Raw genomic sequence first — 13,368 nt, forward strand, 5'->3', positions numbered from 1 at the left:
ATCACTACCACATCAATTCTGGCCACAAGCCTCGTAACATGTACAGCTTCAAATATGTACAGCCTCAAACAGTGCAGCCTTAAACAGATGCAGCTTTGACCATTGGCAGCCTCAAACAGTGCAGCCTTAAACAGGTGCATCGATTCCATGACTGTAGGACACCTCGTCACCCACCCCTCATCCAATCACACCCTGCGCAGCAGCACCAATCGCACCCGCGACATTGCCAAAGAAGATGCTCTTCAGGATCGTCTCGCCCTCGCCGACCGCCCACATACCCGCTTCACTGAGCTTCTTCCTCCAGTAGTGCCTCTCCTCCTCGCTCAGCTCCTCCCACTGCTTCGCCTCTGTGTGCTTCTTAATCACTTCATCTGTGCTCTCGTGCACTTCCGTGCTAAGCTCTGCGCCCTCGGCATCGTGATTGATGACCAGCGCTTTCTGCTGCGCCCGTGGCTCTGCCGAGCCGCGGTGGGGCATGTGAACGTGTAATAAGTCCTGGATGCGGTCTACTGTCTTCATTACAGGCGTGTCTGCGTTGTTGAGTGCGGCTTGGTGTCGCTTTTCGCGCGCTAGCTCGCCCATGGGCTTGTACTGTGAGCCTGCGTTCTGCAGACTGCGTGGCACGACATGCCTGGTCAAGTTGCCGTGTGGGTCGACGAAAGACTGTATCATCAGTGCTATCGCGGCAACCACCATGGCTATGACGAGGTATGTGGCCGCGCTGTACAGATTTCTGGTCCGTGCTGTCTGGAGCACGTAGCGGCCCTCGTGTGGCTGTAACTCAAATGTCTCCACCGAGACGGTGTTGCCCAGCGATGTAGATGCCAGGCGAAGGTATTGCGGTCCTGCCTTTCGGTCTGCAGCCTGGTCTGGAGGAGCGACTGGCTTGTGGAAGGGCGAGAATACTGCTTTCGTCATCTGAACCTCGTGTACCTGTCCAATGTCAGTCTTGTTTCTTCCGGACCGATGCAAATAACCTACGCTATCATACGTCGCAAAGTGGTGGAACGAGCTCAACGAGTTCCTCGAGTGGCCGTGGTAGTCTATCGAGTAGACATGAAGCGAAATGTCGATCGCTGCTATAGCAATGGCAATCTGATATGCTCCCGAGGTGTCGGGGTCTAGAAGGGCAACGTCCATATCTGTTGCTGCCTTGACGCTCTTTGGTAGCGTCTTTCGCAGTACGACGCTTCCCGGGCCCTCCTCGTACATGTGCACAAGCAGCAGTTCTACGCCTGTCCTGCTGGGCTTGTTGACTAGTAAGAGCAGGTGTTCGGGGGTCAGCCATCGTATGCACCGCAGCTTCGAACGTCCGGTCTTCTTTCCGAGGTCGGGCAGTGGGATGGAGTAGAGCTTCCGGCGGGCATCCTTGGGCTTGGTCTGCGATGTGCTGATGTTGTGGACGATCACATCGTGGTCGAGAACGTAGGCAAGCTCGAATTGGCCGTCCCCCTTGTCAAAGAAGTCGACGTCATTGGCCTCTTCGCCCTTTCCCAGCTTGATGCGCTGCAGTATGTCTTGTGGATCCCGCGGCTTATTTGAGACGGCGCTGAAAACCACGATCTCGTTCTCGTCGCCAGCTAAGCTCGATGCAATTGCGCCGATGCGCCGTGTGGGTGCGCTTGATACAGTTCTTGGCGGCGGTGACAGACGCACCAGTCGCTGGTACCCCTCCTTCTTCGCGTTGACGTCTTGAACCGACCCGAAGAGCTTCGCCTTGCTCAAGTACGCGATGTCCGCATCCGCACCGTCCGTTGCAATCTTTCCTTTGGGAAGCTGGACCTCAAATGCGCGGAAGTGCTCGTTGTTGTCCTTTGCGCGGTCCTCTTCGCTGCTGTTGACGCCAGCATAGAGTATCAGGCCGTCCTTGGTCGCCAGGCTCGCGAGACATGTCACCGAGTCGTCCGTGGACGCCTCGATTTCGGCGATGGGCTCGACCTTGGGCGCTCGTGATGTGAAGTCGAAGACTGTGATCTTGTTCTTGACGCCGTGCCTTCCTCCGCCGCCGCCGCCTCCCACTGCGAGCACGCCGGGTCTGCTGCTTGCGAAGCTCGCGGCAAATATGGGATAGGAAGCTGCAGAGTCAGTGTCTGCTCACGCACTTGGCGCCATGACCTGCGACGACGTACTCTGGGCTTTCGAAATCGTAGGGCGCGACATGGTGAAGTGCTGAGTGATGCGCCGCACGACCACGGAGCTGGGAGATTATTTCTAGGGTGACGTATGCTCAGGAACACCAGAGCTGTGTCGTTAGAGATGCGCAAGGACAGAGTCGCAAAATAGTTCTCGGTCGGACAAGGATATGGAATAGGTGCTAGGGGAGCTAGGCTGCGGATTTTCGCTTTCGTGAAGTTCGTATCTGTCTACGTTGCGGGTGGAAGCGCAAGAGCGCGAGCGCAAGCGTCATGGTCGCGGTCGGTCCCGGTCAAGCATCACACTGCAACTCCACTCCGCTTATCCGCGCGCTTTTACCTTTTCGTTTATAGCATCACCAGGTGACACGCGCGTGGCGTAAGGAGCGGATCATAAGTCACACGATGCTTTATCTTTCTAGACCCACAACAGAGTGCACCTTCGCTGCCCTCCAGCCGGCTGCTCACTTCGCGCCTCATCATCACTGGATCGCGTGGTCGCCCACTTCCACAGTACCTACCGTCGCCCCTGCCTTTTCTGCTCGTCCCTGTTTATTTCCCCCTCTTTCCCAAGGGATATCCTCCACCCTAGACAACACATACGCCGGATCAACCCAACCGCCCGAGACATCCACCGAACCGTCTTTGTCAACAAAAAACGCCAGGGGGGTGTGCCACAAATGCTCGCTAAACGAAGAAAAAGGGAAATGGGAATCCAATGCCTTTGAAGAAAGAGAAGCTATCTATATTTGTCTGCTTGATGGTTCGCAAGACTCATCTTTCGACGAATTTGCGTGAACATGTCCCAGCCATCCTACTGCTGGGGCAAACCGGGCTGGCCGTTAGCCGCAGCGGCAGCGGCCTGAGCCTGAGCTTGTGCAATGATGTCGGCTTGGTGGACAGCGCCCTGGACGACTACCTGCTCCTCAGGGTTGAGGTTCTTCGTGAGATTCTCATACAGCGCGGGCTGCTCTTGTTGAAGTTCTGTAACGTGTCAACTCTGTTCCGTTTTAAGCTTGAGATTTAGGAGACTTACGGAGCAGTGCATGCTTGAACATAGCGTATGGCTCCACCTTGTCCAGGGGTGTTTCGAGGAGGCTCTCCTCCTCGAGTTCGTCATCGTCATCATCGTCATCGACGCCGCCGAACTTTTGAGCTTCTTCGTTCAAAAATTCGAGGTAAGCGGCGCTTTCGTCCTTGATCTCCTCTTCATCAGCCTCGTTGTTCCAGTCGGCTTCCTGCTCCCACTCTTCATCTTCCTCGTCCTCCTCATACTCATTGGCGAAGTCGAAGTTGTCCTCCCTCTTGGCCTCCTCACGGTTCTTCAAAGCGGCGGGCAGGGTCTGGAAGAGTCGTACAACGCCCTGCAGTAGGCGCGGCCATCCCTGCTGAACGCTGATAGGTACACTTTGGGCGTTCAAAGTTAGGAGCGCGCAAATAGCAGAAATGCACAGCTTCTTATCGTGGACTCTTGTGAAGTTATCAATACTGGAGAACCACAGGCTGAAGAACTTGTTGGTCCAGCCGTTCGCCTCAAGTACGTGGAGCGCAAGGGCGGGGTTGTAGTAAATGCTGTTGATGATGACCTCCATCAGGTGGATGCGGAGAGACTTGACCTTAGGCTCATCGTTAGTCAGGACTTGCATAGCAAGCGAGAGGAACTCCGGGACGTAGTCGTCAACGTGACCACGCATGTTCAGCATGATAATCTCGGCGAGCTTGCAACCGCAGATGCGGTCAACACCTCCGACCTTGTCGTCCTTGAAGATGGTGCGAACCATGTCAACCATGGCGTCAAGGTAAGCCCGGTTCTGCACGAGGGTTTGGGTTCCGTAGTTCACAAAGTTTTCCAGGGCAGGCAGCATATCTTGTTTCTGTCAGCAAAGAGGATTGTTGTGTGTGTTGACAACCATACCTTCAAGGTAGAGCTCGGCACCGGCCTTGAATGTTCTGTGAATAAGCTCAAAAGCCTGCCACATGGTTGGCGAAATGCTCTTGGCAGCAAACGTGCAGCTATCGATGATCTCAAAGACCTCGTTGTACAGGTCTGTGAAAAGATTAACAAATGAGCTTTGACGACTAAGTCGGTGATGATGCATACCATAGAGCTTGTTCTCAAGCGTGATCGTGATGACAGGCATGAGAATAGTCTCGAGGTGCAGGAGGACGTCCGGTGTGCTCTCGAGCGTAAGGATCAGGGTCCCGATGGTTTGCAGAACACCAAGAGCTGTGATACTCTTCTCGTCCAAGAAATCGCCATACTCGCTATCGTCGCCCTTCTCTTGATTCCTAGACACGAGCTCGCGGACGATGCGGAGGTATGTGTCGCGGAGTTGCTCACTAAGCGCGACCGCGAATGGTGTCAATTCTGGTGCGAAAATCTCGACGAAGTCCTCCATAACATTGGCGAGGGCATCCACATCAACCTCGTTCGCTAATTTGAGGAGCTGCTGCATAACCTGGGGAATGTTGGTCTTCATATTGGTCCGGATGACATCGTGGCGTATCAGGGGCTGAAGAGCCAGGGCGGCGGCTACACGAACGGGAAGGCAGGAATCTGCCATGGACTCGAGAATGTTGCGGTAAATGATGATGAGGTTATTGGGGTCCTTGAAATCGAGCTGCTCGAACTTCTCAAGGGTATCGCACGCGCGTGCACGGAGGAAGCCATGAGAACTGCGGAACTCGGGGAAGACATGACGAACAAAGAAGTATTCGACCTGATCGGCGATAGGGCTCTTCTTGCCCAAAATGACACCAGAGAGTGTGCCAATCATGCGCAGCGCCCCTTCCTTTTCTCTCGGGTTCTTCTCGCCATCTGGTGCAGCCTCGTATTGGTTGACCACCTCGTTGATGTAGTTAAGTATGGTGAAAGTGGTCTTCCTACGGCTCTTTGTAAGTGTGACGAGGAAGTTTGTGGCAGCGACATCGGGGGCGGTAACATCTTCGTAGAAGTTCAACTTGCGGTGCAGATACTCCTGCGGCTCCTCGTCGAACAATTCGATATCCTCATCTGACTGACACAAGACTGGAAATATCAGATGCGAAATGAGGTTGTCGGTGTGTGGCTTCAGCAAGGTCCACATGGACTTGGGCTTGATGCATTCGTCCAAGAAGCTCAGAGTATAGTACAGACTGGCCTTGGACAGCCAGACCTGCTTGCCAACCCACTTCTCGATCTGCTGGAGGTAGACCTTGAGGATCTCAGGAGCGAAGTTGGCGATGAAGTTCTTGGCGACCTCGGTGTAGTCGACCTCGTTGTTTTTGCCCAGCGCAGATGGGTTCCCGTATCTGTGTAGGTTAGTTCAGATCCCTCCATTGTGGCGATTGCGATACGCACCTGACGTAAAGACGGTTCAAGTTCGCGTATGACCATTTCTTTGCTTTCCACCAGTGGTTGACCTCGCGCTCGTCAAGGTCCTCAACCATAGATGTCTCTGGTGGCTCCTTGCCAACGACGGTCAGGAAGAGTGTGCACCACCCAACCATAGTCTGCTGTTCGCGGAGAGAGGCGGGGAGATCAAACTGCGTCGTTATCAGCGCCTTCGTCGCGTACTGTTACTCACAAGCTCCTTACGTAGATGGCGTGCTTGTACACCTTTAGCACGGTGCGGAGGATTTCTCCAGCCTCGAGACTCGTCTCGCCTGCCAACGAATTGCCAATGTTCAGCAATTGCGGAAAAGACATGGCGACAATCTTGTCGAAGTCTGCCCTGTTCTCGCCAGACTTGAATCTGTAGATCTTGCAGATCGCCAACAGACACTGCACGCCAGCGAAGACTGACGCAATATCTCCAGCGTTCAGCAGCTGGATAGTGATGTCGAGGAAGTTGGGCCATTTTGACGGGAAGTCGTATGCGAGGATCTTCTGTAGGGTGGGGATGAGCTGCAGGCGGATCTGCGGCGGCGAGGCAACGAGGACGGGTACGAGGCGGTCTCGGAAAGAAGTCTTCTCTTCCTCTGGGATAGGCTTGGCCTGGCTGTACTCCTCGGCCGGCGCCCAGCCCTTGGAGACGCGGTTCTTGAGGTAGACAACAGCTGCATCACGCGTCAGCATACGAGGCCCTGGCACCGGGTACTCGCGCCTTCTTACTCGACAGTCGGATCGCAGGCTCCTGCTCCTGCTGGAGAACGTTCAGCAGCCCATCAGTGAAGCCTGGCTGCTCCTCGGCCTATGTGACTGTCAGTGTCGGCCGATACACGCCAGGACCCAGAAGCACACGCACATGCTTCAGGTCCAGCTCAGCTTGCTGGCGGATAGCAGCATTAGGGTCGAGTGTGGCCTGGATGCGGTCACGAAGGCCCGCGGCGTCCATGGTCGCGATTAATAATTCGCGACGGCGTATGTGTGCCTCGTGCAGCTGTCCGCTCGAGGATTCAAGGTCGGTGCGTGCGGTGTGGACGGTGGGGTTTGAGGTTACGGCGAAGGCCAAAGCTGCACGCTCTGCTCGCAGCACGGCAAGAAAGGTTTAATGGCGTGGAAAATAGTAGGGGGAAACAGCACGCTTGTGTCTCTTGAATTCTGCGCCCTTGCGACTTGCCTCCGGCTTGTGGGAGAATGTGATTCTTCGGACAGCCCCCACCAGAAAAGTCAAAGGGCCTGTGCGAGCCCCCAAAGGCGCTAGCTTGCCGGCGCGGTGGGGGCAGAACGTGGCTGGGGCGCAACACGAGCCAGCACCATCTGTCACTGGCTCAAGATTTTGGTATATGAGATTGACTTGTATGCTTCTTGAGATCGGCATGAGCAGGACACCGATGGCAGCAAGCAGAATCTATCTTCGGAGTGTCATGCCATGTTTCCATCCGCTCCTGCCCTGCGATCGAGATCGGTACGTATACCTGCAGGGTGGAAGTCATGAGGCAGACCCTCTGTCAGATGGAGCTACACAATAGGTACGCAACAGTTCCACAAAAGAGTGTATCGAAGAGGAGCATAGCCCTGGAGGTGCTCCACACAATCGTGGATCCTGAGCTGATGAAGGTGTAAGTACGTAAGTTTTGAATTGGGTGCGTGCACTTCAAGGAAGCACAACCTCAGCAAAGAGCCATGTTGATTCGTGAATGCTGTACGGCTTGGTACCGGCCAGCTCATGCAGGATTTACTTCATTCACGAAGACTCAGAACCACTCGACTACCTCTGGTGGCTGTCATTCTACCCTGCTGTGTTCGCAGCAAACATGTCTCTGGCTTCAACCGCAGAAGACCGAGACACGGTCAGAGACCGACGTCAGCTTAAGACAGCGTAGCTACGTAGCAAACTCGTCAGTTCAGAATATGACATATCTTTGCATGCCTTGAAACCGCCATTGATCACAGTACGAGGCCTGACAGCGGTTGCAGCCTAACACAGCATTCTGGCGGCAACGGCATCAGTCATTATGGCTTCCACATGGGCGTCGAATCTCCACATGTGTAATCTCACTCCATGCTGTGCACTTGTTGACATCACATCGTGAGGCCCACTGTGCCTTACATACAGGGCACGTTTCATCTGCAGGTGTGAGTAAAGCCGGACAGCATCTAGCTCACAACCGTACCACCGCAGCGACCTATCATGACTTCTCCATTCAGCCACTAGCTCACACAAGACGTTGAACTGCTTCGTTACCGAAATCTGCAAGAAGGTTCGACTGGCGTTCATGCCATGCTTGTCAACAATCCTTGTGTCGGCCACGCGCTACGACTCCAGAAGAGCATTGATGATCCATGTGTATAACATGTCACGTGTGTATGTTATGCAACTTTTGACGCATGTCGTGGATTACCGCCGAGCACATCCATGTCTGCATGAAGTCTCGTGGCCTCCAGGATCTTTGGCTCTCTTCGGCATCTCCAGGCCTCAAGCCAAGCTCGGTATCCTCAGATTTCAAGCCACCTGCAAGCTCGGAATCGAAACGTGGTCCCGAAACATACTCACGGTTCACCGACACTGACACTTTAGAACCCGTCTGAAACACCCCAGTTCTACAGGTACAAACTCGCGCAGTTACAGATGTCGCTGTTTCACCAGTCAGCATACAGATAACGATCATGGACAATCATGCATATCCTTGTTTGCGAATAGTAGGCGAACGAAACGTACCGTTTGATGAGTTCCTGGCAAGTTCCCATTTTCTGGAACAAAGTCGGGTCGCCTATGATTCGCGCTGCGTTCTTGACTTCCCGGCATGTCTCATCCAGACGCGTGATAACCCGCACGATGGTGCCTTCCATGACATCCGTTAGGTCTGTTATGCGATTAAACGACATGCCGCGGGCCCACTCGTAGACCACCTCAACCATGCCGAAGCGAGGCTTGGACACGAAGTCGTTGGAGTCGTCGGCGGACAGGATGACCTGGTAATCGGTCTGGACTTTGTTGACCTTCTCAGAAATCTCCACGATCTTGGCTATGCCTCGTTCGAGCGATGCGGTCAGTGTGGCTTCGGTATCGGTCTTTTCTTGAAATACGAATGCAGACAGCAGCGCGACAATCTCCTCGGGTTCGTACTCAGCAAGGACGTTCTCAAGGACCAGCTCGGTGAGCACAAGTTCGTCTGCCGAATGAATCTGGAAGCGAGTGTGAGCAATGTGAATGCACAGATTGGATGGATAAATTTACCTCGCAAGCTACCTTGCCCTTCAGCTCTACGCGTGAACCTTCATCGATGAAGCCGAGCTCGCGAAGCACCTGTATCCTCTGCTCATAGTCGGGAAGTAGTTGGAGATTCTGGTCAGACATGAGTTGGCGAATGGCAAGGATGTTCTCCTTAATGACCCATTGATCGTGTTCCATTGAAAACTAGTCCGTTAGCATATGTTGGGCTTAGTGGACTTGAAGCGAGCGAGCTTACATGCTTCAAGAAGTTGGGACACTGTAGACACTCCTTATTTACGGCATTCTGGCCTCGTTTGCGTCGTGCGTCCTGAGTTTCGCGAAACTGGAGGTTCTTGATGCGGCTGTAGTCATACTCGTCCCAGTCTTCGTAATTCCATGATGTACACAGTGGAATGAACTGGGCATGCGCCAGATTCATCAGATCCTTCTTTTTCGTGAGGTTCTGAACAGTCTCTGGTATATCGATGGTCGTCTTCGTAAAACACTCGACATCATTGAGAGGGATATATGCGGTCTTCAATATCATGTCTTTTGGACTTGTTGGCAAGTTGCGGAACAACTTAGCAAAGTCTGCGAAGTAAGGTAGTAGATCATCAGGCTTTCGCTCGAGGTTCTGTGAAATCTCTAGGACCTTGACAGTAGGCTCGTTGCCCTTACTGGGTCCATCTTGGAGGAGCATACCTACCGTACGCATGTTGTCTTTCTTGTAGACTATGAGTCGGTTTTTGCTGAACACGCGACGTCCCAAAGGATTGCCGAGGAGACTGAGATGCGTCTCGTTCGTCAGCTTCTTGTAGTCTTCACACGCCTGATGGCATGCTTCCAGATCAACGTCGCAGATTTCGCAAGGCTCGCGCTTGACTTTTTCCAAATCAGCTTCTGAGAGCTTCACCTTCTTTTCGTGTTCTGGTAAGAGGGCTTGGGTGGCGTTTTCACTGAAGCTGCGCTTAATCATCTCCTCGATCTTCAAAGCTTCAACACGCAGTAGATTCAACATCATGTTGTACGTGAGCCTGAACTGCGAACGCAGCTTTGTTGGTTCGCCCAGCATCATTTGTCGTAGTCGAGCTGCCGGCGGCGCTTCATCGGCACCAGGTGCGCAAATGATTACCGTGCCCACCGTGTCGAGACCTCTTCGTCCAGCGCGACCGGCCATTTGAGTGTACTCGCCGGGTAGGAGATCACGGAACTCCCTTCCGTCATGCTTGCGGAAGCCTGAGAAGACGACAGTCCTGGTAGGCAGATTGAGACCCATCGCAAAGGTCTCTGTTGCGAAAAGTACCTTGACTAGGGTCTTTGCAAACAGAATCTCGACCACTTCCTTGACAATAGGCAGCATGCCACCGTGGTGGACGGCGATACCTCGGCTGAGCAGCTCCCTGAGCTTCTTGATCTGCGGCAAGTCTCGATCTTCAGGACTCAGTCTGGCCAGTGACTTCTCAATGGTCATATGAATAGCGCTTTTCTCTGCAGCGGTGCAGTAGTCAATGTTCGACAGCGCGTCCGCATTCTCCTCGCAACGCTTCTTCGAGAAGACAAATATACAAGCTGGGAGTAGCTCTTTCTGGCGCAGATGCTGAATGAGATGCACCCATATATTTCGATCTTGAGCGGCTGTTGTCCGGCCACCACCGCGACCTGTCCTGGCGATATTGCCCCGGCCCCGAGCAGCCGGCGGTCCGCCACCACGACCACCGGTACCACCGCGGCCACCATTCTGCTGGCCTCTTCCACGCTGGTTTTGCCCTCCCCTTGCAGGTGGGCCACCACGGCCTCCACCACTTCTTCCTGCTGGTGCATCCTTGGCGGCTGGCGGTGCTTTGACCTTGTCTTTGCCGGAGAGCGCATCGTTTGCGTCTTTCCATCCGTTATCGATGAATTTTTTGTCTGCTGAAACAATCTTGTGCATCCCCTTGCCTGCCCATAAGTAATGTTCGAGAGGAATAGGACGTTTGGGCGTTGAGATGACATAGATGTCCTTCTTCTTGGTTCGTCCGACCCACGAAGCGAATTCATAGGTGTTGGGAACCGTGGCCGAAAGAAGAATTAGCGTTACGTGCTCAGGAAGCATGATGATGACCTCTTCCCAGACCACACCGCGCTCTAAGTCGTTGACGTAGTGGACCTCGTCGAAGATGACAAATTCCACATCTCTGATGAGATCGGCTCCCCGGTACAGCATACTTCGAAGGATCTCCGTAGTCATGATGAGACAGCTGGCCTCTGGTCTGATTTGAACATCTCCGGTGAGAATGCCAACATCGTCGAATGTCTGACGGAAATCACGGAACTTCTGATTACTCAAAGCTTTGATGGGTGAGGTATAGATCGCTTTGGTCATGTGCTTTGCAGCAAGCGAAATGGCGTACTCGGCCACCACCGTTTTACCAGCAGACGTATGGGCTGCAACGAAGACAGAGTCGCCATTCTCCAGGTGGTAGACAGCTTCCTTCTGAAATGTATCCAGCTCGAAGGGGTATTCGCGCGCCATCTCAGGTACAAGCTCCTTAAAGTTCGTAATGTCGCGATTGACATCAACCATGTGAGCCCACTCTCGCCCGCCTTTCCTGTTAGCCATGGCAAGCTGCGTGTGAGGCGCAAGGGCGGGGAACTCGACTGGTAGGAGCGCATCGATCTCTTCTTCTCCGGGAGTCTGTCCTTCTGCATCTGCTGCCTCAACTCCGTCGACTTCGATACTGTCCACGGCATCATCATCATCTGCATCAGCATCTTTGACAGGCGCCGCCGCTTCCCCGAGCGCAGCTTCCACCTCGAGCGCAGCCTTCTCATCCCCAGCAGGTTTTAGCTTGAAGTCTAGGCCGCGAGTAAAACCGGGTGGAATCTCCAATAGACCACCCTCAGCGCTAAAGTTGATCACGCGATCGAGACCTCCGCTCTTCTTCGCGTTGGCACCCTCCTGCCGCATGATCGCTTCGTCTTCGATTGCTGCGATGGCTTCGACGCCATCAAGACCTCCCGGCGCAAATGGAAAGAAGCCTGCTGCACCACGGACAAACTCGGCTCTGTTGGCTGGCTTTCTCAAAAGCGAGGTAGAGTTCTTCGCAGTTGCCGAGTTTGCAGGAACAGTGACCTCCTTGTATCCTGTGACGCGGCCTTCAAGACCCTCACGAGTAAAGCGAATGATTGTGCGGGTCTGAGTTGGGGCGATCTGGAACAGGCCACGATAATTTGTCGGGGGTTCCCATCGTTGCTGCAGCTGGTTCAACCATTGCGTGTTGAACGAATGCGAAGGCGTCAGAAACTCATGCTCCAGCTCTTTCTTGACGGCTTCCTTCGTCTTTCTCTGTCGTTTGGGTGGTCGTTGTTCGCCTGCAACAGCGTCTATCCAGCCGCTATTCAGGCGCAGCTTCTCCAACTCGCCAGAAATGGTCTCCATTTTCGCGTGCGGGAGGTAGAGTTGAGTGCGTCCCTGGCTCCGTAGTGTCGAAAATCATTGATGACGTTGTCAATGTTTGTCCACGTCGGTCAAGGCGCAAGAGCCCCACATGCGGGGTGCGCAAGGGAGCTGCTGCACACGCCAGCCATGCACAGCTTCACGAGTATGTTAAGTAGCATTTGTTTTCTGCATGAACAGGGCATTCACCTGGCTCAGCTCTGTTTATTCTAAATGCTAGATATCTTATATTCCCAAACGCCACGCTATGCAAGTCCAAAATCATCAAGCCCTCTCATGTCAGATCGTCCAGAACAAAGTGCGATCACCACATGTCCTCCATGCCCTCCATGGCCTCCATCTCGTCTGCAAACGGATCGTCCGTAGCTGGCCTTGCCTGCGAAGGCAGCACTTTGGGTGCTATTTGGGCTCGCTGTTCACTCTCTGCCAATAGCGCGTCCAGCTCATCCTCATTTGGCTCCTCAGCAGAAGGGTGTGCGGAAGCTCGGGGCTGAACAGGTGTTTCAGCACCAGACTGCACTGCTGTAGTGTTGTCTTCCGCCTCTAGTCCCTCCATAGTCTCTGCTTGCACCTGTGCAGCAGTTTCATTTTGAACATCTGCACCTACGTCGTCCTCGGGTTTATCTGATGTCTGCCTTGGTTTCCCTTCATCTATCCAGAATTTTCGGTCGACCTGCATTCGTTTTGTATGGCCGACCTTCTCGATGATGGCTAGGGCGTCTGCGAATTTGGCGCGAGGGTAAAGGTCGTCGAGCCAGAGCTGATACATGTTCAGCATGCGGGCAATGTCTCCGTACTGCAGCTGTGTGAACTTGCGGGCAATTACAGGTCTAGACCAGACGTACCTCATGCCCTTTGCCCTTGAAGCGCAGCCTCTCTTTCGAGATCGTTCGCAGACGTGGAACGCCACGCTCCGAGCGCAGCCTGACATCGTCTAGTTTTGGGTTTGGTATGCGCTTTTTAATCACAGCAATCTCCTCGTCGATACCGAGGCCTGCATCTGCATTGTTCGTGGATTTACTCGCCGCCGGCTCGGGCTGATAACCTCCTTCTGCGGCGATCCCGCGTAAAATGTCGTCCAACTCGTCACCTGAGGTTGGAGGTGCAACTGTGGGAGCCATGATGTATCGTTGGCAATAGACGGTACCGTCTCAAGTCCCGCAATCAAAGAGGGAATATGCTCTTGAGGTTGCAATGAGCGGCCTTTGTGACTGACATCAGA

The 13,368-nt window shown here is 53.8% G+C and overlaps 4 protein-coding genes across 4 annotated transcripts; all 4 read right to left on the minus strand.

Moving 5' to 3' along the window:
* Window positions 1–2,415, minus strand: M421DRAFT_416378 (uncharacterized protein). The gene is made up of 3 exons (XM_033591045.1): window positions 2,130–2,415; window positions 982–2,075; window positions 1–933 (listed from the first exon to the last, which is right to left on the minus strand). The coding sequence occupies exons 1-3, from the start codon at window positions 2,158–2,160 to the stop codon at window positions 178–180; spliced, it is 1,881 nt and encodes a 626-aa protein (XP_033453013.1). The 5' UTR covers window positions 2,161–2,415; the 3' UTR covers window positions 1–177.
* Window positions 2,416–2,529: 114 nt separating this feature from the next.
* On the minus strand, window positions 2,530–6,680 carry M421DRAFT_416379 (importin-7). Its single transcript, XM_033591046.1, has 8 exons — window positions 6,359–6,680; window positions 6,226–6,304; window positions 5,710–6,170; window positions 5,473–5,657; window positions 4,234–5,423; window positions 4,048–4,179; window positions 3,169–3,999; window positions 2,530–3,116 (listed from the first exon to the last, which is right to left on the minus strand). The coding sequence occupies exons 1-8, from the start codon at window positions 6,446–6,448 to the stop codon at window positions 2,947–2,949; spliced, it is 3,138 nt and encodes a 1,045-aa protein (XP_033453014.1). The 5' UTR covers window positions 6,449–6,680; the 3' UTR covers window positions 2,530–2,946.
* Window positions 6,681–8,097: 1,417 nt separating this feature from the next.
* M421DRAFT_89120 (antiviral helicase) lies at window positions 8,098–12,128 on the minus strand (the record flags this gene model as incomplete). Its single annotated transcript, XM_033597740.1, has 4 exons — window positions 8,098–8,131; window positions 8,216–8,682; window positions 8,735–8,914; window positions 8,967–12,128. The coding sequence occupies 4 exons, from the start codon at window positions 12,126–12,128 to the stop codon at window positions 8,098–8,100; spliced, it is 3,843 nt and encodes a 1,280-aa protein (XP_033453015.1).
* A 186-nt stretch (window positions 12,129–12,314) lies between these two features.
* M421DRAFT_416381 (Swi3-domain-containing protein) lies at window positions 12,315–13,334 on the minus strand. Its single transcript, XM_033591047.1, has 2 exons — window positions 12,992–13,334; window positions 12,315–12,942 (listed from the first exon to the last, which is right to left on the minus strand). Exons 1-2 carry the CDS (start codon window positions 13,265–13,267, stop codon window positions 12,451–12,453), a joined length of 768 nt encoding a protein of 255 aa, XP_033453016.1. The 5' UTR covers window positions 13,268–13,334; the 3' UTR covers window positions 12,315–12,450.
* Between the last annotated feature and the right edge of the window lie 34 nt (window positions 13,335–13,368).

The sequence above is a fragment of the Didymella exigua genome, assembly GCF_010094145.1.
Source record: "Didymella exigua CBS 183.55 unplaced genomic scaffold M421scaffold_3, whole genome shotgun sequence".
NCBI lineage: Eukaryota > Fungi > Ascomycota > Dothideomycetes > Pleosporales > Didymellaceae > Didymella > Didymella exigua.